The 27,922-nt window shown below is 43.2% G+C and overlaps 1 protein-coding gene across 2 annotated transcripts in view; it reads right to left on the bottom strand.

The window, feature by feature from the left end:
- Positions 1 to 27,922, bottom strand: part of EXT2 (exostosin glycosyltransferase 2) — a 144,748-nt gene that overhangs the window by 6,738 nt on the left and 110,088 nt on the right. For both annotated transcript variants that reach the window (XM_060606442.3, XM_060606441.3), the window contains exons 11-13: positions 5,225 to 5,368; positions 2,379 to 2,507; positions 558 to 640 (exon numbers count right to left, since the gene is read on the bottom strand). In XM_060606442.3, coding sequence (XP_060462425.1) covers positions 558 to 640; positions 2,379 to 2,507; positions 5,225 to 5,368 — 356 coding nt within the window. The remainder of the gene's footprint in view (positions 1 to 557; positions 641 to 2,378; positions 2,508 to 5,224; positions 5,369 to 27,922) is intronic.

Below are 27,922 nucleotides of genomic sequence, written 5' to 3' on the forward strand. Positions count from 1 at the left end.
GGCTTAGTATTATGTCTCACACAAAAGTATGCTTGTTGAGTAACTGACTGAATTGAAATAAAAGGAGGATTTCAGAGCTGACCTGCTCCTCTCACTCTGTAATGTAAAGAGCTGTGCTTTCCATTCTGTTCTTGGTAGGTGTTTGGTCAGAAAAGGTAATTTGTCTCTAGGTTTGGTTTCATTCCTTCTAATCAAACTTTTATTGTCACGTGGAGATACCCTGCAAAACAATGCCGTATTCTCTTGGAATTAACTAGCCTCCACCCGAATGACTGTGGATGGCTGACTGTTAGTCCACATGGAGAATCTGACTTCAGGAGCTTAAGGCCAGCTATATTTTTAAGACCCTTCCAGCCATTACAAATTGAGTGAGTAGCATTCCAAATTAATTCTTTGGGTGACCTGGGCTTGAACTAACCCAATTCCCACAGTGCAAAAGGAGGTGACTATGGCTACCAGCTGCTGTCCTTATATCTCCAACAAGTCCCATAAACAGGCCCAAGGCAGGAAATGGGGATCAGAGGCTAGGGCAGACTTTTGGTTAGAGGCTCGCTCACCTCTCCACCATGTGCGTCTGGTCTAGCGAAAGCCCGTCAATGGCTGTGCACTCAGGACACTTGAATTTCTTTCGCGGTGTTACCTGCCAGAGAAGTACAAAAATACACCTGGCCGTCAGTGCCAAGGACGATAAAATCACGCTTGTGACAACACTCTGCATGCTTCTGTTCTGTAAGCTGAGCTTCCTGCTCTCTCCACACGCACACACACGCGCGTGCGCGCACACACACACCCCTCGCCATTCCTCCATTCAGTTCTGTCTGGCTTGGCCAACGGCACAACTCACAAGGGCCCAATAAAAAAGGCTTGGAGGGCTTTTGCCTTCTGTAACTGGAAAGAAGTGGTGATGACAAGCTCCTTAATTCCTGTTTAATGACTGTTTTCTCACTGCCAAGGTCCTTGTATAAACACCATTTGTTCTTGCAGCCATAAGGGCGATGAAATACAGCTTCCCATAACTTTCACCGTAACCTCGGTTCCAACAGGCACTCTTTTTCCTTCTTCCAGCTAATGGCAAATGCTTTGAGCAGCACCATGCTCCTGAAGGTGCCAGCTTCTTTTGCAATTCCCTTCAATCAGGAAAAAAATCCCATGGTCTCTCGCCCTCTGAATTCTTTTCCCTGACTCTCCCTCCCGCTCTCCCGAACCTTAAACTCCTAATGATTTTCTTAGCAAACCCAGGGAGACTGTTATCCAAACCCAGTGAAGCTAAATAAAGAGCAGACAGAGGTTGGGCAGGGGGAGAATGCTAGATAACTAAGGCCAGGCTAAGAAGCACACAGATGCCAGAACGACTGTCCAGAGTGAGCAGGCACAGCTAAAATCTCTTGAAGCACATCAAAAAGCAACTCTGGAGATAAGAGGGGTTCCTTTAAACCTAATTTTGTGATTTACATATTGGACTTTTTCTTGCAGTGAGCTGTTGACTAAGTTAGAGGGCAGGGGGAGGACTGGGTCAAGTTTGCAGATTACAGATAGGGACTCTTCCTCTTTTTTAGTCACTTTGGCTTAATCTGACTTCTCCCCTCAATTAATAGCATGAACAATCAGTGGGGGCCATACCACGCTTCCAATGTACTGCCAGTACGGCAAGACTCCATTATAGGAATCTGTCCTTGAAGCACAGCCCATTTTTATATGGAATCCGAATTCAGAAGGAAAGAAGGTCAAGATGATTCCACTCATAAAAATAAGGAAACTCTCTCTTCGTATCTGGGGATCTGGGTTTGAGCAAAATCTACATTTCAGAAACAGACATCCATTACAGATACAGAGATCCCCATGTGATCCTTGTGTACTCTCAGCTTTTATTTATTTTTTTACTCTTAGCTTTTAATATGTTATGGGAAAGATACTTTTAAAAACTGGTAACTGATATTTTAAAATGTTTAGAAAAACTACAGTTATCATTGCACAAAGTGTACTATCTTCTCTATGTCTGTAAAAAATAAAAATCAGCTACTTTAAGAAAGATGTAAGTTGCATGCTTTAACTAACAGATCTAGATTCCCTATCAGCTTTGAGAATAAAGTTTTTTAAACACATGAGTTGTAGATTGACCATTACAGCCTTTATCTCTCATACTGGAGATTAAAAACTGTAACCAAAGAAACTGTATTTTAAAAAAAGAAAATATGTTTAAATTATCAAAGCCTAGCTTCAGCGTTACAATGTGACTGCATCTTAAAGCTAAAAGAGAGCTTAAAGTCATCCAATCCAACACTTCATTTATAGTTATGAGAACTTCTCAGGCTCAGAGAAACAAAGACTTGCCCAAGATCACAAAGTTAGCAGCAGAGCTGGACCAGCATGCCTCCTACCTTGATGACAGCTTTTCCCGTGACGTTAGCTACCAGGAAGTTCATGGCAATGTCTTCACAGTTCATATGAGCATCCACCCAGTTCTTGATATCCCCAGGCATTTTGTAGGTATACAGGTAATTAAAATACTGTCAGGTAAGACAAAAAGAAGAAAGATGCAAATGGCAGTGGGCCATGGTTGATGGGGCCACTTAATGGTTGATGGTTAAGACAAAGAGTCACTTAATCATATTGTGGAGACAAGCTTTCTCTCATAGGATTAATCACAAGGCTGGTCAGGTGATCAAGTATCTTCAATACTGTCATTCTTTTAAAATTCACCTATTGTTGGGGCACCTAGATGACTCAGCGGGTGAAGCATCCGACTCTTGATTTCGGCTCAGGTCATGATCCCAGGGTCCTGGGATGAAGCATCATGTCAGGCTCCAAGTTGAGGGTGGAGCCTGCTGAAGATTCTCTCTCTTCTGGGTCGCCTGGGTGGCTCAGTCGGTTAAGTGCCCGACTTCAGCTCAGGTCATGATCTCACAGTTGTGAATTCAAGCCCGGCAATGGACTCTGTGCTGACCGTGTGGAGCCTACTTGGGATTCCTTCTCTCCCTCTCTCTCTCTGCCCCTCCCTCGCTTGTGTTCTCCCTCTCAAAAATAAACTTAAAAAAAAAAAAAAGATTCTCTCCCTCTCTCCCCCACTTGTGTGAGCTCTCTCTGCCTCAAAACCCCAAATAAATAAATAACATAAAAAATAAAAATCACCTATTATAAGCAGCGTAGGTAGAGCGTGAAGCCCTTGAATGCAGATGCTTCAGACTTATGTTCCATGTATTTAATAAGTAAAATATCATTCAGAGACACACTGTATATGGATCGCTACCAAATTCTTTTCCTTGAGTCACAATGCTCAATCCTCTTTGCTACATTCTCCCCGCAGATTGAAAACAGAGACAGACATAAATTAATGGTGGACTGACACTGCAAAGGTATGTGTTTTTTTTTAAGTTTATTTTTATTTATTTTTGAGAAAGATACAGAGAGTAAGTGGGGGGGGGGGGAGAAGGAAAGGGGAGGGAGGGAAGGAAAGGGAGGGAGAGAGACAGAAAGAGAGAGAGAGACAGAGAGAGAGAGACAGAATTCCAAGCAGACTCCACACTGTCAGCACACAGCCTGATGCAGGGCTCAAACACACAAACTATGAGATCATGACCTGAGCTGACATCAAGAGTCTGACGCTTAACCGACTGAGCCACCTGGCACCCCAGTATGTGTTTTTTAAAGTAAAATACATATGAGGCAATTCTGCTACTTCCATCACTTACATGTATGAAATAGTGTGGACATTCATGGAGAAAAAAGTGCACACACCGTACTACCATAAACTCCAAGAATTATAAACATTTATTTATTTATTGGCAAGAACAAAAACCCATTTCTAAATTCAGAGCCCTGAAAAATACACAGCAGTGCCGAGATACCAACAAGCAATCACTACAATACAGCTCGTTAACTTAACTACACTGGGGTGGACAGACATACAGATGTTCTCCTGACATCAGTACCTTGTGCTACTGCTGACAACAGACAAGTTGTTAGAGTTCAATTAAACTATACACTCCCAGGGGCACTCAATCATCAAACCGAATATTCTAAAGTCCAATACGCACTCTTCAACCTCTCCCTAGTAAAAAAAGTCAAACACATGAGGTGACAATTCTCAGAAGAGAGGAAACACAAAAGACACAAGAGGAATTTCAACCACAATAATCAAATCAGAGTGAAAACAGTAAGATCCGTCTTCACTTATCAAAACAGCTTCAGTTTGATTTTTCTCTTTTTACATATTTCATGCAAGGAGGGGTAATAGTAAGATAGTTTTATATTTTGCTGGGTGTGCAAATTGGTGCAAACAATGCTCAAAACAACAGACAAATATATACATCAAAACCTCCCCAAAATGTTCATTCCCTTTGATGTAATTCTACTTCTAGAAATCTGTCACAAGCACAATTATGAAAATGGATACTGATCACTATTTAAGCATTAGATATTAAGCTTATCTAAAATAGCAAAACAAACCAAAACAAAAAAACCAAAAGCAAAAAACACAAAGGGTGCCTGGATAGCTCAATCAGCTGAGCGCTCAACTCTTGATTTCGGCTCAGGTCGTGATGCTGGGGGTCGTGGGACCGACACTGAGCTTGGATCCTGCTTAAGAGTCTCTCTCTGCCTCTGCTCCTCTCTCCCACTCATATACTCTCTCTCTCTCAACAAAAAAAGTAAAATAAATAAATAAATAAAATAGCAAATAAAAAATTAGACACAATCTAAACATCTAGTGATAGAAAAATAGTTACACATGATTTATGGAATATTAATACAATAGCATATTAGCAGTTATGTTACGAAGAAACGTTAATGTTAAAAAAACTCATAATACATGCAAAAAGCAGGCTAATGAGAATATTTACAACAGTCTGCGTACGTGAATAAGTAAATAAATAAAAGGCAAACCGCAAAAAACATCTATACGGTAACAATGATTGTCTCTGAGTGATGGGACTACAGGTGACTTTTCTTCTATGATAACATTTGTTCTGAATTTTCCATATTTGCTAATAGCAGTATATGCGTTATCTGTATAATAAGAAATATAACTAAAAAAATCACACAACATGGCCTTTCTTCCTTAACTAGTGTAGTTGACACACGACACGACACGGCCTTCGTAAGCCCTCGGACTAGAACATTTTTCCTAAACTCAGCAGAAATTCAACTGGGCCAAACAGAACAAACAGCATGCTCTCAGTTGGGTCACCTCAGACCCACCTGCCCCCGCCTGCTGCCCCCCTCTTACCTTGTGATAAAACGCTGCCCCCGTGAGCACCATGGACACCTCATTGGTCCACTCCGACTCATACTTCCACTTATTCATCTCATGGTCCCAGAGATGCAGACGACCTGGGTAACCCACCAACCGGTCAGGAAATTCCCGCCACACCTAAGGCAAGAAATACATCAACAATCAATTCCCAGTTCAGACGACGACCGAGCACAGTGCTAAGTTATACACATGGTATGCAGACTCGCCAGGCTGAACTCTTCACCAGCTCAGATCAGAATGCACCCCTGAAGATGTTCAATTAAACAGGTGCTAGTTATTCCGTCAATACTCAAAGACAGATGCGGATTCTAACTTCCTCCAAATCTTCCTGCGGTTGCTTGAAAATAGCTTACTGAGGGGCGCCTGGGTGGCTCAGTCGGTTAAGTGTCCGACTTCAGCTCAGGTCATGATCTCACAGTCTGTGAGTTCGAGCCCCGCCATCAGGCTCTGTGCTGACAGCTCAGAGCCTGGAGCCTGCTTCAGATTCTGGGTCTCCCTCTCTCTCTGCCCCTCCCCTGCTCATGTTCTGTCTCTCTCTGTCTCAAAAATAAGTAAAAAAAAGTTAAAAAAAAAAAAAAAAAAAAGAAAATAGCTTACTGAATTGGGCTAAGGTAGGTAATCCCTTAACAAATGATTATGGAAATAGGTTCCATTTTTAATGAATGCACACATGAAGAATAAATGAAACCGTGCAACTCAACTGTCCTAGTTTATATTAAATTTGGCAATTGTGAAACCTTAGAAAGTCTCTGTTTCTTAAAAAACAAAACAAAACAAAACAAAACAATTTCTCTGGAGCACACAGCCATTCCTATGGCCTTTTAGAAGCCTCATGTGTAGAGAATGTGCCTGATTCTATAACGTAACACACTGAAAACAAAAACTTGAATTCCACATTTGGAAAGGTTCTTAGATACGGTTTTGTGAAACAAAATTTGGTATACTGGGGGTGGGGTACCTCCAATGATCTTTCCCCCTGTATTTCTGTGTAAGTTAGTTTAACCTTTAAAAAAGAGGAAGTGTGTATCGTTAAGGAGTATTGACAATTTACCAGCTGTTCATGCTGCCACGTCTCAGCACCATGATTCCTCATCCTTTACCAGGCCTCTAAGGCTCCTGAGGGTCCAGTCCTGTGCCCTATTCTTTAAACTCTCTAATTTCAACTAGTTTTCATCCCTTTAAATACCTTCTATAATCTACTGACCTCTAAATTTGTTTGGCCCAGAATGTTCCAGAGATAACCAACTACTTCCTTAATATCTTCCACTGGATAAACAGGCATCTCAAACTTAACATGGCCAACACGTAACTCTTGATTCCATATCCCCAGATGAGCCGTTCTCTCAATCTCCTCATCTCAATAAACCGGATACCTGACTGCCCCAGCCCAAAAGCTACGAGACAGCCTTTATTCCTTCCTTTCCTGCTTCCCCACACCCCATCCATCAGCAAGTCCTGCTGGCTCTACTTCTGACCACCTCTTGCCAATTCTCCCACCCCTCTCTCTAGCCCAAACCACCATCCTCTCTCACCTAGACTGTTGTTAACAGGGCTCTAACTCATCTCCTTGCTTCCACTCTCACCCTTCCAGACCATTATTTATAGAGTATCTCTAAGAGGACTATTCCTAAAAGAATATTAGAGTACAGATGGTCCCTAACTTAGGATAGTTCAACTTATGGTTTTTTGACATTTACAATGGTGCAAAAGCAATACGCATTCAGTAGAAACCGTATTTCGAATTTTTTGCATTTGGATCTTGTCCTGGGCTAGCAATCTGCAGTACGATCCTTTCTCATGAGGCTGGGCAGTGGCAGCAAGCTGCAGCTTCCAGTCACCATGCGACCACGGGGTCCACAATCTATATATCTAGAGCCATCCTGTACCCAGGCAACTATTCTGTTTTTTGCTTTCAGTGCAGTATTCAATAAATTACACAAGGTGCTCAACTTTATAGGCTCTGTGTTAGATGATTGTGCCCAACTGTAGGCTAATGTAAGTGTTCTGAGCACCTTTTAGGGTAGAATAGGCTAAGCTGGGATGTTTGGTAAATCAGGTTTACTAAATGCATTTTCAACTTACAATGGGCTTATCAGGTAACCCTATGGCATGTTGAGAAAAATCTGTACTCTATACAGGGTAACTCAGCCAACAGGCTGTATCCCATTGTGTGTGTTTGTGTGTGTTTGTGTGTGTGTGTGTGTGTATACATATATATGTGTATGTATATATATATATATACACATACACATATATACATATATATACACATATATACATCTTAATATATATATACACACACACACACATATATATATACATATATATATACACATATATACATCTTAATATTATCTTCATCATATATGTCCCCGCATATATATGTCATATGGTCACATGCTGCAGCAAGCAGAGGCTTCCTCAATGCCTAGGTGTCACTGAGTCCAGGGAGGATGTGTCATTGCTTGCCCAGAGGCACAGCCAGTGGGCCAGCGCCCCCCGCCCCTTCTGTAGTTTGCCAGGGCTAGTGGAACAGACTCACCACACCAGGCGGCTTAAAGCAACAGAAATCTAGAAGTCTGAAGTCAAGGTGCTGGCAGGGCCATGCTCCCTTCTGACACCTATAGGGGAAGGATGCTTCCTTGCTGTTCAGCTTCATTTGGCTGTCCATCTTGGGTCTTTCTAGGCTTGTAGGTGCATCACTCCTAACCTCTGTCTTCGTATGGCCCTCCTCCCTCTGTGTGTGTGTCTCTGGGCCCAAAATTTTCCTTTTTATAGGGATACCAGTCCAACTGGATTAGAGCCCACCCCAATGACCTCATTTTAACTTTATTACCCGAGAAGATCCTATTTCCAAATAAGGTTACTAAGGGTTAAGATTTCAATATATCTTTCTTAGAGGGACACACTTCAACCCAACACCCCCAAAATCTTTAAGAAATGCTATAGCTCTGAAACAAAACAAAGAATGGGTTCCCATGACCAGAATAACAGCCAAATTCCTTAGCATATTCTGAAGGGTGCACCCACTCTCCAACCTCTTCTACCATGTTCTTCCACATTTCAGTGGCCTTTCTGTTCTTTAATCCTAACCTCTGTGTCTTTTTCTTCTGACGGGGATATTGTCCCAGCTCTTCAAAAAGCTGGTTCTTGCTCATCAGTGAGGTCTCTGCTTAAATGTCGCCTACTTTTAAGAGGCCCTTTAACACCTTCCTAGCCAAGGTGAACACCTCTCCCACCCGGCCATTCTCCATCACATCCCCTCACTCCATCTTTTTCTTCACCAAACTTTCATTTTCTGAAATTGCTTTGGTTATTTATTGTTTCCTTATTGTTTATCTCCATGAGGACAGAAGTTTAGTCTTCTTCCCTGTGGTTTCTCAAGCACAAAGAACAGCACCCGCGCATGGCAGCGTTCCACGCGCACTTTCTGAACGTACGGACACGGAGGCTCTCGCAGGCTTTTGAAAAAGCTGAGAATACAAGAAGGCACTACAGATCACAGCCAGTGTCCTCCTTTATTCAGAAAGTCTGCAACGGTACCGCTCGACAGCTACCACGAGTAATACTGGGATATCCCTTGCGTGTGAGGATCACAGTAATAATTCACCATCACCAAAGCACATGTTTTAAACGGCTTCTCCAGAAGCGGATAAGGGATATTCGCTGAGTCATTACACTGTCTCACCCAGTCCTCCTGTGATCATCCACGTGCTTTTATGGGCTCTCTGACCTGGGTCTTGAGCGTGGCCTGGGGTTTCCTTTGTGTGAAACCTCTCAAACCCACAACCTTGGCCTCATTAACACCATGTTGTAACCAACAGAGTTAATCAGCCACAGCCATCGTCATAATAGCTGCAGACAAACGAAGTCGTGTCAAACATTTCCTCGGATGTGTAAGGCTGCTGCTGTGTTCCTACTCTGGGGCTTGTGTTTCAGCAGATTAAAATAATATGATACTCTTACAGTTTTATAGAGCGCAGAGCAACAACATAGTATGTGAGCCATAACTGCTGTTTGGTCTGTGGGCCCGAGCACCCTCCATGAAACGCACCGCCAGTTTCCTTTTGCCAACACCGGACACCTGCCTGTTCAAGTCACGCCGCTGCCGCAGTCACCTCAGTGGAATTAAAGAGCTTCTGAAAGGGCTCCAGGCACAAGTAAGTAAACTAAACACCAGGGGTGGGGAAGGGGCGGGGGGGGCGGGGGGGGCACAGACGGGTGGAGGCATCCATTCAGCTGGCACCCCTGCCGGATGAAAGCTGCATCTTCCCCGCATCCACTTTGAGTCAACAAAGCTTTGCAATCCCTGCGCTTTCCCACGGGTCCTTCTCTGCAAGCCCCCACTGGCAGCAACCATAATAACACTGGCTCAGTTTTAGGGTCCAACACCGTCAGGATTTCAGTCTTCTTCCTGTTGGCTGAAGCCACTTATCAGACTTCCCTCCACAGGGACTTAATTCGGTGACACTGGGTCACAGAATGCTGAACTATGCTGTTCTAAAAGCATCAGAGGTGTCCTGAACTTCAGATTCCTTTGGAGCCGTTGGTGAGCGCTGTTCCGCAGGCGGGGCCTCTCTGCCCTTGACTTACTCCAGGCAGCTGGATACAATCAAGATATCATCCTTGTCACTTCATCTATAACTCTGCAGCTGACTACGGGATCAAAACAGAGTGGGGCCGAGCAGGATGGGCCCTCTCTGATCGAGCCCCAGTGTAGTACGAAGTCGATTATGTAGACAGTAAAGCATCTTCCCAGCCAGCAGAGCGAGAACTCTAATTCCACCCCCTCCCCTCATGGCTACCCACCTCCCACTCTAATTCAACTTTTTTCTTTTTACCTCAGGGAAATGCTCTGGGGTCAGCCTTTTGTCATTGCTAACAGATGCCTTTATCTATTGCAGTGCGGGCATCTGAAACTTCACACGATATCCCTGGGGTTCTAGTAACAGTGCTTCCACAGCTATGCTCAGGTCACTGAGCCATTACTCGACGGTGTTGCCTGCACTGCTGAAGTCCTCTGTATAGACTGTCCTCATCTATTTTTTTAATGTTTATTTTTGAGAGAGAGTGAGAGAGTTAAGAGAGAGGTGGGGGGAGAGAGAGGGAGACACAGAATCCTTACATTTAGGGGCCAATTCCACATCACTGTTTAAACAATGTAATACCATGCTGTTCGCTTCCACTCAAAAGTTTACAAACTTGGTCCTGACCACCTCTTACCTGGATTATGGAAATGTGTTCTTCTCTGAACTCCCAGCTATGCTCACTGAGCTGTTTTCAGAGTTATCTATCTCCCCTCTCTCTCTCTTCCTCTCTCCCTTCCTCCCTCCCTCCAACTTCCTGAGGTCTTCTGTGGCTTCCCAATGCTAGCTGATCAAACTAGGACCGTGTATCTTTGTTTCAAAGGCACACGAGGCAGCCTAGATCACCTGCTACAGAAAGTGCCCCAAGAGGATCTGGGTAAAGCAGATCCAGGCCTCGCCCTGCCACTGAGGAGCTGTGCAAGCAAACTCTTCAGGTTGTCCTGCGTTCGTTTTGCCATCTGCAAAAGAGGGGCTGGATTAAATGGCCTCTAACGTCCTTTCAGGGCTAAAATCTTCTATCTTCTTCCTCACTGACATACTCCCAAAGAAACTAACCCAGCTGTGATCAGTTGTGAGTTGTAACTCTCTAAAGTACACGGCCCGCATTATTTAACTTTGGTTTAAAGTACCGTTCACATATGGGTACCCAACAAATGTTCCTGAAAAGAGGCTAGCTAATGCACTATATTCCAAGCTAACTTGGAGAGTGCATTTTAAACCCAGGGTGTGTGCTAACCACAGATTCAGGAAACAGACCGGGGGGAGCAGGGGGAAGGTGTAACAACAGGTGGTACCCATCTGGGCTATGCAATTATGAAATCACGGGTCAGCTTTAGGAGAAAAGCAACTCTCTGAAGGGGCTGCTGTAGTCATCACAGTTCAAAGACACAGTTCCACAGGGATATTGCTACTGGGTGAGAGGGATACCACATGTATCAGGAGTCAGGAGCCCAGATAGATGAAGAAGCAGTGAGGGAAATGCGGGAAATATCGATCCAAGGCACATCAAACCGGGCTGCGGTTTCACTTCTGTCCTTGTACACGGCCCCTGGGTTGTGTCCATCCCTAACCATCAGAGTGGAACAGAACCCCAGGAACCAGCCCAAACCCCGTGGTCACACGCCTGGGTCAGCGGAGGCAGAGCTGCTGGGATCCTGACTTTTGAACATCTTTGGATTAGTGGCCCTTCTTCCCTCGGGCTTGTCCTGCATGCTGCCCAGATGGGAGAGGGCTAGCTGGCTGCATGCCAATTCCTGGCCAGTTTCCACAGAAGGGCCAGTTATCGGATTCACTCTCAGCCCTCCAGGAACAAAGCTCACCTTTTATATTTGGAATTTCCTGAAAAGAAGTAGACTGGGGCTTGAGTTGATTGGCTTCATTTTCAGCTCATGCTTTTTTTTAAATTTTTTTAAATGTTTATTTATGTTTGAAAGAAAAAGAGCGTGAGCAGGGGAGGGGCAGAGAGAGAGGGAGACACAGAATCCGAAGCAGACTCCAGGCTCCGAGCTGTGTGCACAGAGCCCGACACGGGGCTCAAAGTCGCAAACTGTGAGATCATGACCTGAGCCGAAGTCGGACGCTTAACCGACTGACCACCAGGCGCCCCTCAGCTCATGCGTTTTAGTCACACCGGTGGTTGGTAGTTTTCGTCAAGAGGTCTTTTTGCAAAAAAGCCAAAGAGCCTCCATCCACACCCGGGATGCAGTTAAATGCCAACGCTAGACATCTAGAGCGAGGGAGCCCTGAGCTGTCACCTGGAGTTCCCTGATGCTGGTTGGTTTTGACAAATACGTGTACACGCTGTGTTAGGTATTAAGATTTACCTGTTGGATCACTTCAGTGTGCCCGAGAGACCTTTCCAATCCAAGGCCAGGGTTTGCTTAAAATAAGCCAAGCAGCAAAGCCAGGATCATGGGGAGCCCTCTGGGATTTGGGCAGCCATTCTACTTGCCCCAGTCTGGCTGAAGGTCAGTGCCGTGGTGCTGGGAGACATGCTCTCCCGTTCCTCTCGAGTTCTCTCTTCGGACTCGGGGCAGTGATGAAGGCAAAGAGACAGGCTGGGGTTGGCCAGAGTTGAGACAGTGTACCATTAAATCCCGCAATGGTAACCACAATGAAGAAGACCCTGCTGGAGAAGCTGGCTTTGAAACATTCTCCTCATCCTGATCTGTACCGTGTCACCCGATGGCACAACCAGGGGTCTTCTGTGGATGGTAAGGAGAAGACTCGCGCTTTGGCAGTCTGAGCTGCTGGCCCCTGCCCGGGCCACTTCAGAGATCCGCAGCTGGAGGCCACGCGGCAGGCAGAGCTCATTCTGTGCGGCTCCCTCGCCGTACAGATGAGAAAACAGCTGGAGAAGAAGAGGCCCTCCCAACGTTACATTGTCAGTTCGAGCCGAAGCTGGAGCCTAACTCCCAGCCTGGGCATCTGTGCATGAAGTCGCAGGATTTCCCACTCTCCCGAGGCTGAAAAGCGCCTCATCTCCCCACACTCAGCGCCCCGCTTGGGAAACAAAGAAGTCAGGCGGTGCTGTCTGGAATGGCATTCAGGACCGGTGCTCTACACGAGTGCTAGTGCAGACACGGGAAGAGTCACGCACGCGTACTGACCGAGCTGAGGGTAGAACGGGCAGGGAGAGGAGGTGGGGAAACCCACAAAACCCTGTGCTCCCCCCGGCGTTCGTCTGCTAAAAGCTGAAGGCTCTTCATGAATGTGGTTCCCATTTAGCAAAGAAAGCCACATGCTCACACCATTAAAAGAAGGAAGTCCTGTCAGCTGTGCAGCAAACTAGTGAGACCCCACCGATGACATCCGTGTGTCTGCTGGATCCCGGTAATCGGGGAGGCTCGGGACAGAGAAGGAAATACAAGCAAAAAGCAGCTGAATGAAAGATTAAACTCCACTACTATCTTTCACGAGGCAATGACTCTCCTGAGAGAGAATAACAAAGAGAAGGAAAGACGTGAGTTTGAGGGGACGGGAGCGGTACGGGATGGGTCAGGACTGGGTCGTGGGTTTTCCAATCTCACACTCCTCAGGACACACTAAACGTGAAATCATTTTTATTTCCATAACCTCAGCTCGGGGTGGGGGGGGACGGGGGATACTATTTCTAAGTCTGGTCCCATGGGATTGTTTAATAAAGTTAAAAGAAGAAAAGTGATAAGTCAAATGGCTACTCTCTTTAAATCCTTTAAATCGAGTGGAAAACGGAAACTTTAGTTTTTATGAATAACTATTATTGAGGCTTCAGAATTTCCAGTTGATTTTGGTGAGGCTCAATTTAAAAGAGGGGGGACCGAAGATACGAGCTCTGTCCAGTAAGGGGGAACTCTCCTTACTTCAGGTCACTGCCCTGGTGACTTCCATCGCCTAGCAATCGGGGACACTACTACAAAACTGGCCAATACTTTGTTCTCGTCTCACCGTGCAAAGGGAAGAAGTGGCACTGACCATAAACTCTGTAATCCTGGCTGAGGCATCAGTGTGGTTCCAAACGGATTATGCATGAATTAATTCAGCATGATGCCCTCCTTATATGTCTGCTTAAACCCCATAATGTCCTGGTGGGGAATCAAGCAGCTGAGGGACTCTTTCAAATTATTTATTTATTTATATCCCATGCATTTCCAAAAAAATGCATTTCCTTACGATAAAAGGCAAAAACTAAAATAAAGTCCAAACTGTCAGGGCGCCTGGGTGGCTCCGGTTAAGCATCCGACTTTGGCTCAGGTCATGATCGCATGGTGTGTGGGTTCGAGCCCTACACCGGGCTCTTTGCTGACAACGCAGAGCCTGGAGCCTACTTCAAATTCTGTGTCTCCCTCTCTCTCTGTCCCTCCCCCGCTTGTGCTCTTTGTCTCTCAATAATAAATAAAACATTTAAAAAAAATTTCTTTTTAAAGTCCAAACTGTCAAAACAAAGGATGTCCTCAACAGCATTTTTTTAAAAATTCAGACTCATTCCATCTACTGTTAAGAATATTAATTCTAATATCAAGTTCTAGAAAGGCAATCAAGCAGCAAGCTAAAATCATAAAGTTTGGGGATAGAGAGAGATGAGTATTCCTATTTGTCAATTAATTTATACATTCAATTCACAGATACTTACTGAGTCCCTACTATTTTTTTAATCAAATATTTTGAGATAATTGCAAATTCGAAAGCAGTTGTAAGAAATAATGAACGAAGAGCCTGTGTACCGTTTACCCGGTTTCCCCCAATGGCAACACCTCAAAACTATAGTGTGATATCACATGACACTGACACTGACACAGTTAAGATACAGAGCTTTCTCCGCCTGATCTTTTATAGACACCCTCCCCCTCAATCACTGGCAACCACTAGTGGGTTCTCCATTTCTATAATTTTATAATTTCAAGAAGGTTATATAAATGGAATCACGTAGTATACAACCTTTTGGGATTGGCTTTTTTCACTCAGCATAATTTTTAGGGACTGTCTTACAATCCAAAGAATGTATACAAAAATAAAGCATGTATCTTATTATTAAGGGCCTAATTGTTTAGAAAAGCTAGTGACATATGCACAAAAAGCTAGACATGAAAGAGAGCAAGGACACAGGAAAAAGCACAAAAGTGAGTTAAGAGGATGGTAAGATTACTTCTGGGTTGGGGGTGGGAGACCAGGGAATAAGGAAAAGACTTCATGGATTTCATTTTAAGAGAACTACAAAGTGAGGGTTGAGATTTCCACTGCCCCCAACCAGGTAAGTAATTAGTACAAAATTACTCTTCGCTATGTGTTTATTAGCAGGCCAGCAAGTAGACAACCTCTACGTGGATTCTCTCACTGAATACAGAAGAGGGGATCATCTAACTTTGAACAACAAGTAATTTTACTCTCAGAAACTGTATGTTACAGAAAATTCAATGTCCGAACACATTAAGTTCACTCATTCCGTCAATAAATATTTACTGAGCATCCACTATGTGTTAAGCACTAGGCACGGAGTAGTAAACAGGGCAGACACAATCCTGCCTGAATGGGCTACTCTGAATTAGGGGAGTTTTTCAATCTAGCCCCAGAGATCTAGGCCGTGGGTGTAATTAGGGGCCTAGCAGTAAGAAGCGAGCAGAGGGTCAACAGGACCTCTGCCCCAACCCTCACATCTTCAGTCCAACTCAAAGGCTGGTTGGGAAACTAGAAACTAAGGTTGCCAATGCCTGATCTAAACCCGTCAACAGAGAGTAGCAAACATACAGCAATCACGATTAACGAGAACCCTAGGCACCAACTTGCGAGCACCAAGAAATAAATCTGATCTAAGAGGGGAGCCGTAAACATTACACTGACTAGTTCACCTTGCTTTCTAAAGACTCACTGTTCCTAGTCACGACCATTCTGAAGTCAGGGGACTACTCTGATCCTTTAAGCTTGCTTTCTTTTTATTCTTCCAAAATGTGAAATTGCTAGGTTTAATGCAGCAGCAATCAACAACCACGGTGTCCAATTCATGATTTTGCAAGCAGGTTTATAACCGGCAGTGAAGGATGCAGGTTCACACTGGGGAACAACATAGAATTTTCTTTGGAAAGCTACAGACGCTGCCCCCCCCCCCCCCCCCGCCCAGCCCCCCAGATGCTGGGGACGCTCATGGCCTGGATGCTGCTATGGCTTTCGTTTCCCCTGGCCCTATGCCAAGGCCTGTCCACACACCTCCCTTAAGCAACTCTATCAAAATCAAGGCAGATAAGCAGCCCATGCAAGATGAATTCCCCATATCCCCAAATCATAAGCCAAATTCTGAAGCTCTGAATTCCTGGAGCAGCCAAAGCCTGTAATCAATCCCAACGAGACAACAGGCAGCTTTTGGAACAATAACCCTCAAACATATGGATCCTTTCAGGTTGGAATATCATTGCAGATATCTCCTTTTGAATGGGGGTGGGGAGGAAAAGTATGCATTCTTTAAACCATCAAGTGTACCAACACCTCTTTAAAATAACTATCCCACATTATAAGCATTAGCTCTTTGAGGCACGGAGCCACAGAGCCAGGTGGGCCCGCTGGTGCCGCAGACGGGAGAGACGCGGAGGCTCGGTGGGGAGCACACAGGCCCGGGGGTGGAGAGGGCAGAAGAGCACCAGCACTGCCCCGCAAGAAATAAGCGCTTATGGAAAACATATTGAAACCGACTCACCTGCCTTATCTGGGGGGGAAGTCAGTGAGGAGGAGACACCTCGGTGGGAAGATGTGCCAGCAGGAAGCACACTCCCCCTCTTTGGGACAGGGAAGATAGGATGTTTCATTAATGGCTAGGTAAATAAATTCTGAGCTTGTCATTTTAATTTGCTCAGTGGGGAAGAAAAAAGTGTCACTCTATTGTAATTCCCAACTGGGCACTCTTTTAAAATGCTCAGATCTTACTCCAACGTTCAGCATAGATATTCGATTTCCTTCCCTTAATATTTGTTTGACTTATTCTCCAGTGGGGACTGGGCGCTTTAGAAGAGCTCTGAGAGGTCAAACTTCACCGCAGCTCCTCTCAGCACCTCCGTGGGCTCCTGGCCGTGGCTTCGGGTCCTCTTTCAGCAGCCCCGGCTGTAGCAGCGGCCCACATGCACGGCTTCCCCGGCTCCCGGGAGCCCCGGGTGTGAATCAGTGCAAGCTGGAGATAGGACAGACCTAACACATTCCTCGGGACTCTCCTCCAGGCTGCAAACGGAGCCCGCAGCAATAAGGGACACCCCAGGGACAGATCTCTCTATGAAAGAGCCACAGTCTTCCACATGTCTCCTCTGAGGGAGGCTCTGACTACACCTTCTGGGCAGGGACAGTCACCGAAATGAGCCATCTGGCCTAGTCCTCTTCGGAAGACAACAGTCTCTATAATGCCCACTCTTTGGGTACATAAGAAAGTGAACAAAGTAAGGAAAGACGGACAGATGTGTTTTTCAACATTCACCACTGTACCGATATTACGGCCGGGCTCAGGAAATGTACTATCACTCACTCAGACATAATGCACAAGGTCCAAAGAGCTTACAGCCATCTACTTCTCCAGGTAATTGATGAGGAGGGCACACCACGAGTCCTAAGAAACGTATAATTCTAAAAAGCTCCACTTTGGCTCTAGCTACACTGTAAAGCTTTAGTGTCAGACCCAGCACAAATGCTAATCCAGAACAGCTTTTGCAAGGTTTGACTTTGTGCGTGCCAGAAATGGGCCCAGCTCACAGTGAATCCTAGTGCCAGCGGCCATGAGGAGAGTCCATCCTTCAGAGAAGAGAAGGAAATACTGGAACCTCTCAGTCACCCACTAGGTCAGACGCTGTGAAAGCTCAAGGATCCGAGTCAGCCAAGAGGTCAAAGAATGGAAATCTACGGCACTGGTTCTTTCCGAAGTCTGAGACGGTTCCAGCAATTAGATTATCCGCCCACTGAGAGGATATCCCTTGCATTTTGGGTCCTCCTTTAGGGACGTTCCCTTTTTTATCTGTCTTGGCTGTGTAAGAACTGAGTTTCTTGGTGCCCTAGATGAACCCTAAGGGTAAGCTTGCCCTAGAGCCCACGGCAGGATGAGTTCCATGTGCCATCAAGGAAAACTCTTCTGAAGTCAGCCTCCTGTATTCCCAACAAACCAGAGCACGTCGTAAGATTTAGGGCTCTGGCTTACATCTAGGGAGGAAAGCAGTTAACCTATCAGAAGGATCATAACCACAAGTCTGTGAGAAACAATCTTTAGACCCAGCCCAACACTTGTTTTACATTTATTTGTTCCCCCGGCTCAGTATCTGTGGCACTTTCACTGGCAGAAAGCTTGGAGAGAAATGAAGAGGACAGAGATAGTCTCTCTCTCTCTCTCTCTCTCTCTCTCTCTCTCTCTCTCTTTAAATTATCTGCTAGAGGTTACCATGAAGGCTACTCTATGATAGGCTGTCTTCACCTCTCAGCTCCTCTAGCAAGGAGAGAAAAAGTGGGATAGTTTACTTAGGATCACAGATTACACCATCTGTCTGCTCTCCCTGGATGAATATAGAAGTATCTCCAAATTCTACAAATTCTGTTTCAAATGTAACTGTTATACAGGGCCTCAACTCTGGAATTCTTCAATTAGCCAAGCTCCCTCATCACAAATTAAATGTGAGCTATGGGGAAGCCTGTCTTCTTCTCTTTGGTTCTTTAATCCACTTGAACATTAAGTCTATAGACTTCCCACCTCTATCCACCTGGCCTTCGCTGTCTTTAGTGTCTGCTGTTTCGCATTCATCCTGTGATCTGACTGCTTTGGACCAGACACTCATACAAACCTACAGTCCTTCTTTCTACCACTTCTTAAGCTTTTCAGCTGGCCCTACGTTGTGTAACCAAGCTAGCTTCCGTTGTTAACCGAGGCACAACTTCCTCCCTCCTCAGGTCAATCTGCTTCTCGCCGACCACACACACCGAGCTCACTCTCCCCTTGGTGCCTTTCCTCTCGGTTCTTCCTATACCAGGAGAGCCACTCAGAGATGGTTGTATGTCGTCCAGAAAAAAAGCGGAGCATTCTAAGCTATCTTGCTGTCTTGCCACGATTCTTTGAGAGTATGTACTTGCCATTACCCCAGGGAGTTATGAACAAAATAATACAACTAAATTCTCCAAATTCATTAGCACCCAAGAGGTTCAACCAGCCTCTGCCACCTACGGATACCCAGCCAGTGAAAGGAAGGCATCAGCATTTTTGTGCGCCTGCAACACACGGCCACTCTAAGCCAATTCCCATCCGCACATGAAGTACTGACTTTATAACCAGTATTATTAGCCAAGAGCGTTTCACATCTCTCAGGTGAAAAATGTTCAGCGCTTAAGTGCTACTAATAATTTTTATGGTTGGAAATGAGGATCAAAGTATGAAAGGAAAAATAAATTCACGGGTTCATACATTCGGCCAAGTCCGCCTGGCTCATTTTCTGCCACATGTTTGAAACTCTCTTAAAGGCGGGGGAGGGGAGGAGGAACAAGTTGCATTTTATTTCCCAGCTCTTTAGGTCTGGAATAAAAGCAGCCAGACTTAGGGGGGAAAAAAATCACACTCAAGTAACACTATATGCTGCTACTGCTCCCCCAGGGCTTCCTTGCAAATGAGTATCAAGGACTCAATAGATACTTTCCTGGTAAAATACATAAACAGATAAATAAATTATCCCAGGCTGAAAAGAATTCCCACATCTGGTAGCTCACTAGAGCTTGTCAAACAAGTCAGAAACACGCAGGGCCAGAGAAGAGCATTCTTCAGCTCCTGATTTCAGGGCTGGAGAGGGAATGTAACATTTCCCAAACCCTCTGCTCTCCAACAGGGATATGACCCATATAAACAGGCAAGTGACCCCTGTGTTTTCTTCCAATTAAATAAATAATGATCCGCAGTATTAGGTCTCGAATCCAAACGTCTGTGGGCTCAAATCACTGCCACTGGAAGGAAAGAGGGCTCTCGAACACGGTCTGGCCTTCCGTGCCCAGGGCCTGCTGTGTTGCACCTGCAGGGGGATAGTCCACGCCCATGGCACATCTTAAAGAAGTCACCGCCCTCTCTGCACCTCTGTTTGCTCGGCAACAAAGCATCAGGTGACAGGATGATCCCTAAGGTCCCTTCACGTTCTGGCACTGTGTTTCTCTAAAACAGCCTTCCAGCCGGGGTGCTGTGAACGGTCACTGGGTGCACAGTGATCCCCACCCTCTCGGCCAGTCTACCTGCCTCGGGAGACAGGACTAACATGACCTAGCTGTGCTCTAGTGAGCTGTCTTCTGGAAAGGGTTCTAGATCCACTCTCTCTTACCTCTTACACTAGCCCCACCTTTCCCTCTCTCGCTTTGGGATGCATGCAGCCTGTGAGCTGCCCTTTGGTCTCTGCCCTAGTTCCTCAGGCACGCCCTGGAGCCCGCCACTCCAAAACGGTCTCTGCACATCGATGGTTCCAACCCTCTGACAGATGCGCTACCTTAAAATGCCCTCATGTCTGTGGAAACCGTGCTGGGACTCTGTGCCTGAGTAGGTGCTAGGCCTCAGAAGGGGCGTGGGCAGAACCGCGCCCACAGCAGGCCTGGGCTCCCCCTTCCGGTAACTGCCGTATTCTCCCCTCGGACTCCCGACACGTTGCTGTTGGCCACCGCCCCCCTGGATCCTCCCTCGTGCGAACTTTCCACATTTCACAGGGAAGGGAAGGGGTTTGTCACTTTATATAAAGGCACAGAAGTTTGACGCTTTTCCACATACAACCACACTGTACTGCTTTGCCTGTACTTTTTATCCCTCAGATTCGTTACACCCAAAGGGATTTCAGGAAGTCATCTGGTCTATTCTTCTGTCTCCTGGCAGCACTAGTAAAACCACTCTAGAGGCTGGAAAGACTGCTGGCTTCCTCTTTCTGAAAAATTCCCAAATGGGGAGATGCTTCTGTCTCTCCAGATTTCTCAAAAAATTCTTTGGAGCCACAGTAAGAAAGGTCTGTTGCTGGTTTCTCTTTGGTTCTCACATATTAAATACTGTATTTAAACTTTTTTTTTTTTTTTCAATTTAAACGAGGGTAGTGAATTTACTACAGAAATGAGAAAGGCTTTGGGAGAAAAATAACAGAAGAATTGGAGATGCCTATTATAGAGAAGAACAAGCACAGGGATGATTATATTAAAATTAAAAAGTCTCACCGTGGAGAATAAACTGATGGTTACTGGGGGGAGGTGGGTGGAAGGATGGGCTGAACAGGTGACGGCGATTAAGGAGTGCTGGGTGTTTTATAGAAATGTGAAATGACTATATTGTATACCTGAAAATAATATTACACTGTGTGCTAACTGGAATTTAAATAAAAACAAAAAAATAAAAGCACCGAGATAACTGATCTTACCTAACTGGCCCCATAAGATCATTACATCTACAACTACAGAATATAAACTCATTTAAAATTTTAATGTTTTTTTAGAATTTATTTTTGAGAGAGAAAGAGAGACAGAATGAGAGCAGGAGAGGGGCAGAGAGAGAGGGAGACACAGAATCTGAGGCAGGCTCCAGGCTCTCAGCTGTCAGCACAGAGCCTGATGCAGGGCTCGAACCCACAAACCGTGAGATCAGACCTGAGCCGAAGGCGGATGCTCAACCAACTGAGCCACCCAGCTGCCCCTACAGAATGTAAACTTATTTTAGGTGCACACAGAACATTTACCAAAATAGACCTTTCATTGGACCATCCAGTCGCAGTAAATTTCAAAAATAATGAAACCATATGTAGTATATGACCATAGTAGAATCAAATGCGAAATCAAGAAAAAGGTAACTTTAAAAACTGGCAAAAGTAAGCAATATACTTTTATATAACTATGGGTCAAAGAAGATTCTACAATAGAAATAAAATATTTTAAACTTAAGGATAATAGAAATATGAAATCAAGACTTGGGAATAAACCTAAAGTAGTAATTACCAAGAAATTTACAGCTTTAAATGCATACATTATGAAAATAAATACTGAGATCTAAGCTATCAAAAGACTAGAAAAATAACAGCAACTTAAATCCATGAAAGTAAACAAAGAAACTAACCAACAAAAGTTAAAGATAAAACAAATACACAATAAAGAAAAATCAACAAAATCAAAAGCTGACCCTTTGCAAAGATTATGACCCTGCTCTACCTGTAACAACACTGATCAAGAAAAAGAAAACAAAAACCACCAACACCAGGAGTGAAAAAGAAAACACCATTCCAGATCTCTAGACTTTAAACAACAAGATAAAACCCATGACGGCTTTATAGCAATACATTTTACAATACAAATGAAATGAAGAGATTTCCTGAAAAACATAATTTATCAAAAATGAACACAACAAGAAATAGGAAGTCTGAACAGTGCTGGAGTCATTAAAGAAACTGGGTGTGTAATTCATATGCTAGAGAGCTGGCTGAGAACAGAGGGAACATTGAATGGGTGGTGTAAGGAGAAAGTTATAAATATCAACTATGCTCTCACGACCAAGCTATTATAGGTACAGAGACCACTGTAGCTATGCAGATTTTCTCCTTTCCTTGTGTGTGTGTGTGTGTGTGTGTGTGTGCGTGTGTGTGTGTGTGTGTGTGTGTACACCAATTTCTTTGTCTCCTTCTCCAATTACTATTTGACATAATAATTTCTGCTACAATTTATTCAGTTTGTACAATGTACGTAAATTTATACAACTCTTTGGATGTCTGTGGCTTCTTCAGCTCTTGAACCTGTGAGTTTAATGTCCTTTGCCAAATTTTGGAAGTTTTCAGTCATTATTTCTTCGAATATTTCCTCTGCCCCACATTCTTTCTTTTCTCTTCTCCTTCTGGGACTCTGATGACCCAAATGTATCTTTTGTGATTGTCCCATAAGTCCCTGAGGCTCTGTTCATTTCTTTTTTTCAGTCTATGTTCCCTCTGTTGTTCAGATTGGGTAATTCCTACTGATTTATCCTCAAGTTCACTAATTTTTTCCTGTTATCTTCATTCATCTACTGGGCCCATCAGTGAATTTTAAATTTTGGTTTCTGTAATTATCAGTTTTGAAATTCCCATATGGTTGTTCTTTATATCTGTTTCTTTGCTGCAACTTTCTATTTTTCCATTTGTTTCAAGAGTGCTCATAAGTGCTTATTAAATCATCTTTTATGATAGTGGTTTTCAAATCCTTGTCAAATAATTCCAATATTTGTATCATCTTGGTGTTGGCATCTGTTGACTGTCTTTTCTCATAAAAGTTGCAATTTTCCCAATTCTGGTATGATGAGTAATTTTGAATTATACCCTGAACATTTTGAATATTACTATGAGACTCTGTTCCTTTTAAGTTTCCATACTTTATCAGGGAGTTTAGGTTCAGAATGTATGCCCTGACCCACCTTTGTGGGCTGTGGATCGAGTAACAATTCAGTCTTCAAAGACTTGATAGTGCTCTTCTGGTCTGCCCAACTTGGGTGTTACCCAGGCGCTAATTCTTGAAACCTGGTTGGTATTCTACACCACTGTTCACTTTTCAAAGCTTTTGCTGTGTTGATTCTAATTAGTTCCGTGCATGGGCTGCTTTGAAGGGAGAGGTGGGAGTGCCCCCAGGACTTTACACACAGATTTAGAGAATCCCTTTTTCAGCTTCCTCCTTTCCTTAATCTTCCCTCCACTCTCTGGCTGGGAAGGGATGAGGTGCAACTTCTTTGCTCTCTGAACTACCAGCAAAAGTCAGCCAGTGGCCCTTTGCGAAGGTCTAAGGCCCAGCACTGGGGGAGGGGGAAGGCTCTCTTCCCAGCATGTAGGTTCTATGACCCCAACCACTTCCTTCCTTTCCTTTGTTCCTCATGTCCTACAGTTATCATCTCTTTATACCTCCAGGGGTCCCTTTTGCTCTTTCAAGCTCTCTAATACCCTGTATCAGAAGTTTTCATATATTAAATCCATTCTATTGAAACAACTAATATGGATTTGTTTTCCTGACTGATATGGATTCTTGCTTGTGAATATTAGAATAACAAAGAAAACGTTCAGGTGTTTTTATCTTCCCCACAGGGAGATTTCAACAAATTGGTTTGAATGGTACACAGCCAAAAAATAAGAACAGCTATATATATAATGATCATTATAATTCTATATACTGTAACTGGTTCTAAGCCCAGTTATATAATGAAATCTTTACAGGTGACATGGTATGGTGAAAATACCACTAAAATGAGTTTAAGCCTTATTAGTGCCAATTACTAACTGGGTGACACCGGGTAAGTCACTTAAGGGCTTCATATATAGCTTACAGATGGGCCTTACCCATAACGTGAGGAAGCTAGATTATCTCTAATTTTCTTTATTCTTCACTTTCTAATTTTCTTTCCAACACCTTATATTCTTAAGAAATCACCAGTAAAACCATCTGGGCCTAGAGTTTTCTTTGCAGGAAGATTTTGATAACAACTTCAGTTTTTTAATAGAGAATTATATATATACATATATTCTATTTAATTTTACACATGCTGTAATTTCCAAAGAATTCTTACTTTCAGAAAAACTTTAATAATATTCTCTTAGTGTTCTTTTAATGTCTGTAGGATCTATAACGTCAATCCTTCTTTAATTCCTTTGCATTCCTGACAATGATAATTTGTGTTCTCTTTTTTTTGAGTGTTCTGGCTAGGGGCTTACCAATTTTGTTCATTCTTTCAAAAGGTCAATTTCTGTATCTGTAAATTTTCTCTGTTGGTTTGTTTTCTACTTCATCATTAGCACTTCTTTTACTCTTTCCTTCCACTTGCTTTGGGTTTAATTTACTCTTCCTTTTCAAAGTTGTTAAAGGTGGAACAAACTTTAGGTGTTGCTTTTAGACGTTTCTTCCTTCCGAATACAAGCATTTAATGTTATAAATTTCCCCTAAGAACCACTTTAGTTGCATCCCACAATTTTTTTTCAGCTTTGAAATGGAATTTACTTACAATAAAATCACCAAATTTAAGTTTGTTTTGACAAGCGTATATAGTCATAAAACCACCGTCACAAAGCTTAGAACATTTCCATTGACTGAAAAGTTCCTTTCTGTCCTTTTCTCGTCAGTCTCATCCACTACCCCCGGCAACATAGTTTTTTCTACTCTAGAACTTCATATACATGGGCAACACGTATAGGAAGTACTCTTTGGTATCTGGCTTCGTTCACTTAGCATAATGATTCTGACACTTTTACAGGTTGCTCCATATATCAGTAGTCCATTTCTTTTTCTTGCTGAGTAGCATTCCATTGCATAGATATTCCACAATTTGCTCTTCCATTTGCCAGCTGATATCTACAGTTTGGGATCTTATGAATAAGGCTGTAAACATTGAGTACATGTCTTCGTGTAAAGACATATGTTTTTATTTCTTTTGGAGGCTGCATCATATGAAAAGTATACGTTTAACTTCATGAGAATCTGCAAAACTGTTTTCCAAATTAGTTGTACCAGTTCGCATATTTACCAGTAACATGTGAGAGTTCTAGCTGCTCCATGGCCTCATCAACACATGGCATTGCCAGTCTTTCACATTTTTTTTAGTCATTCTAGTGAGTATGTAGTGGTAACTCACTGTGCTTGTATTTTAGAATTGTCCTAATGACTATGATGTGGAGGACTTTTTCGTATGCTAGTTTATACCTACATATCTTATCTTCCTTTGTGAAGTAACTGCTCCAATCTTTTGCCCCTTTTCTTTTTTACTGACTTCTTTGTCTTCTTCTCCCTGAGTTGTGAGGGCTCTTTATATATTTTAGATACAAGTTCTTTACCACATGTATGTTCTGAAAATATTTTTCCCAATATAGGACTTTCCTTTTCACTTTCTTAGAAGTGTCTTTTCAAGTGTTGTAATTTTGAGGAAGTCCAACCTATCCATTTTGGTTTCTTTTATAAGTCGTGCTACTTGTCCCCTATTTAACAATAATTGCTTAGCTTCAATGTGCTATGATTTTCTCCTCTGCTTTAAGAAGTTCTGTAATTTTAGTTCTTACACTGAGGACTAGTTAAATTTTTACATACACTGTGAGGTGAGGGTCATGATTTATTTTTCTTTGACATAAGGATATCACATTGTTCTAACACCACTTAGTGAAAAGACTCTCCCATCTCTATTGAATGGACTTGGGTCCTTTGTCAAAAATTAACGACATACATGTGTGCTCTACTTCTGGACTCTTTCTTGTGTCTCGTTGATGTGTATGTCTAAGTTGACAACAAGACCACAGTGTCTTGATTACTGTAGCTTTATCATAATACTTACAATGAGGTAGTCCTGAAACTTTGTTCTACTTCCCAAAATTGCTTTGGCTTTTTCAGGTCTACTCTGCTTCCATTTGAATTTTAGATGGGGCGCCTGGGTGGCTCAGTCGGTTAAACGTCCGACTTCGGCTCAGGTCACGATCTCGCGGTCCATGAGTTCGAGCCCCGCGTCGGGCTCTGGGCTGATGGCTCAGAGCCTGGAGCCTGCTTCCGATTCTGTGTCTCCCTCTCTCTCTGCCCCTCCCCCGTTCATGCTCTGTCTCTCTCTGTCTCAAAAATAAATAAAACGTTAAAAAAAAATTAAAAAAAAAAAAGAATTTTAGAACAAATCTGTCAATTTCAATTAAAAAAAAGAAAAAAGAAAAAGCCGTCTGGGATTCTGACTGGGATTGCTTTGAATCTATAGAACAATTTGGGGAGAAATTACACTTTTGAATGTATACATAGGATACAGCTTTCCATTTATGCAGTTGTACTTCAATTTCTCTCAGCAACATTTTGTAGTTTTTACTGAACATATCTGGCACACATTACCTTCAATTTTTCAAGCATTTTTTACGCATTTGCGTGAATATAATTTTTTATAGCTTTTTGGAAATAAGATTTGACATACGATAAACTAAATCTATTTGAAGTGTATAACTTGACATGCATAATTTGGTATGTGTACATCTATATACACAGTAAAATCATCATCCCAGTTAAGATAATGAACATATCCATAACCCCTAAAAGCTTTTTTGCCTCTTTGTTATTCTCCCTCTTGCCCTTCACAGCTTGACCCTCCCCACTCCTAAGTGTGGCAACCACTGATCTTTCAATCACTGAAAATTAGTTTGTATTTTCTAAAATTTTACGTAAAGGTAATCATAATACATGTTCTTTTTCATCTTGCTTCATTCACTCATCATAATTATTATTAAATACATCCATGGTATGTCTCCATAGCTCATTCATATCTATTACTGAGTAGTATTCTATTGTATGGATATACCACGATTATTCATTCAGACTGGACAGACATTCTGTGTTTTTCCTCTAGTTTCCAGCTTTTACAAATAAAAACTGCTATGAATATTGGTGTACAAGTATTTGTGTATATGTGTGCTCCTATTTCTCTAGGGTAAATCTCTATACGAAGAATGGTGGGTCACACGGTAGGTATATGCTTAGCATCTGAAATTCCAAATGGTTTTTCAAAATGGCTGGATCCAGACTGTGGATCACGGTGGATGGGCACGCACGCCGGAGTAACTTATTCCATAGCTTTCATGTGCATGCTGGTGATAAAGGTTTGTTTATTCATCGACTATTACTGAGTAACCACTGAATGGAATAAACCGGGTCAGGCATAGAGATAAAGCAATGAACAAGACAGCCATGATTCCTGCCCTTGTGGGGCTTACATTCTAGAAGAAAAGCAGACATTAAACATATACTTCACAATTAATTATTTGCTTACAAAGAGGTAGAGTGCTCTGAACCTAACCTCCCTGGAAGCTTCTCTGAGATAGCAACAATTGAGCTGAGTGCTGACAGATGAGTAGCAATTAATAAGATAGATATAATCCAAATGCACTGTGCTCAGCACAAGAAAGTAGCTCTGGGTTCCAACGTAACTCCCCTTGGACATAAATTTTTGTTAACAGATTTATTAATTCACTTTATCAGTCAGGCTTGCTCCCAATTCCTGCATGAAATAATCCCAGGCTTTGGCCAAAAACAAACAAACAAACAAACAAACAACAGGATCAGGAGCCCCATCACCTTCTGTCTTTTGACTCAACACAAAAGTGGGTACCCTCTCTAGAACAGTAATGTCCCAAGAAGAATGGAAACA

The sequence above is a fragment of the Panthera onca genome, chromosome D1 (assembly GCF_046562875.1).
Source record: "Panthera onca isolate mPanOnc1 chromosome D1, mPanOnc1 haplotype 2, whole genome shotgun sequence".
Classification (NCBI taxonomy): domain Eukaryota; kingdom Metazoa; phylum Chordata; class Mammalia; order Carnivora; family Felidae; genus Panthera; species Panthera onca.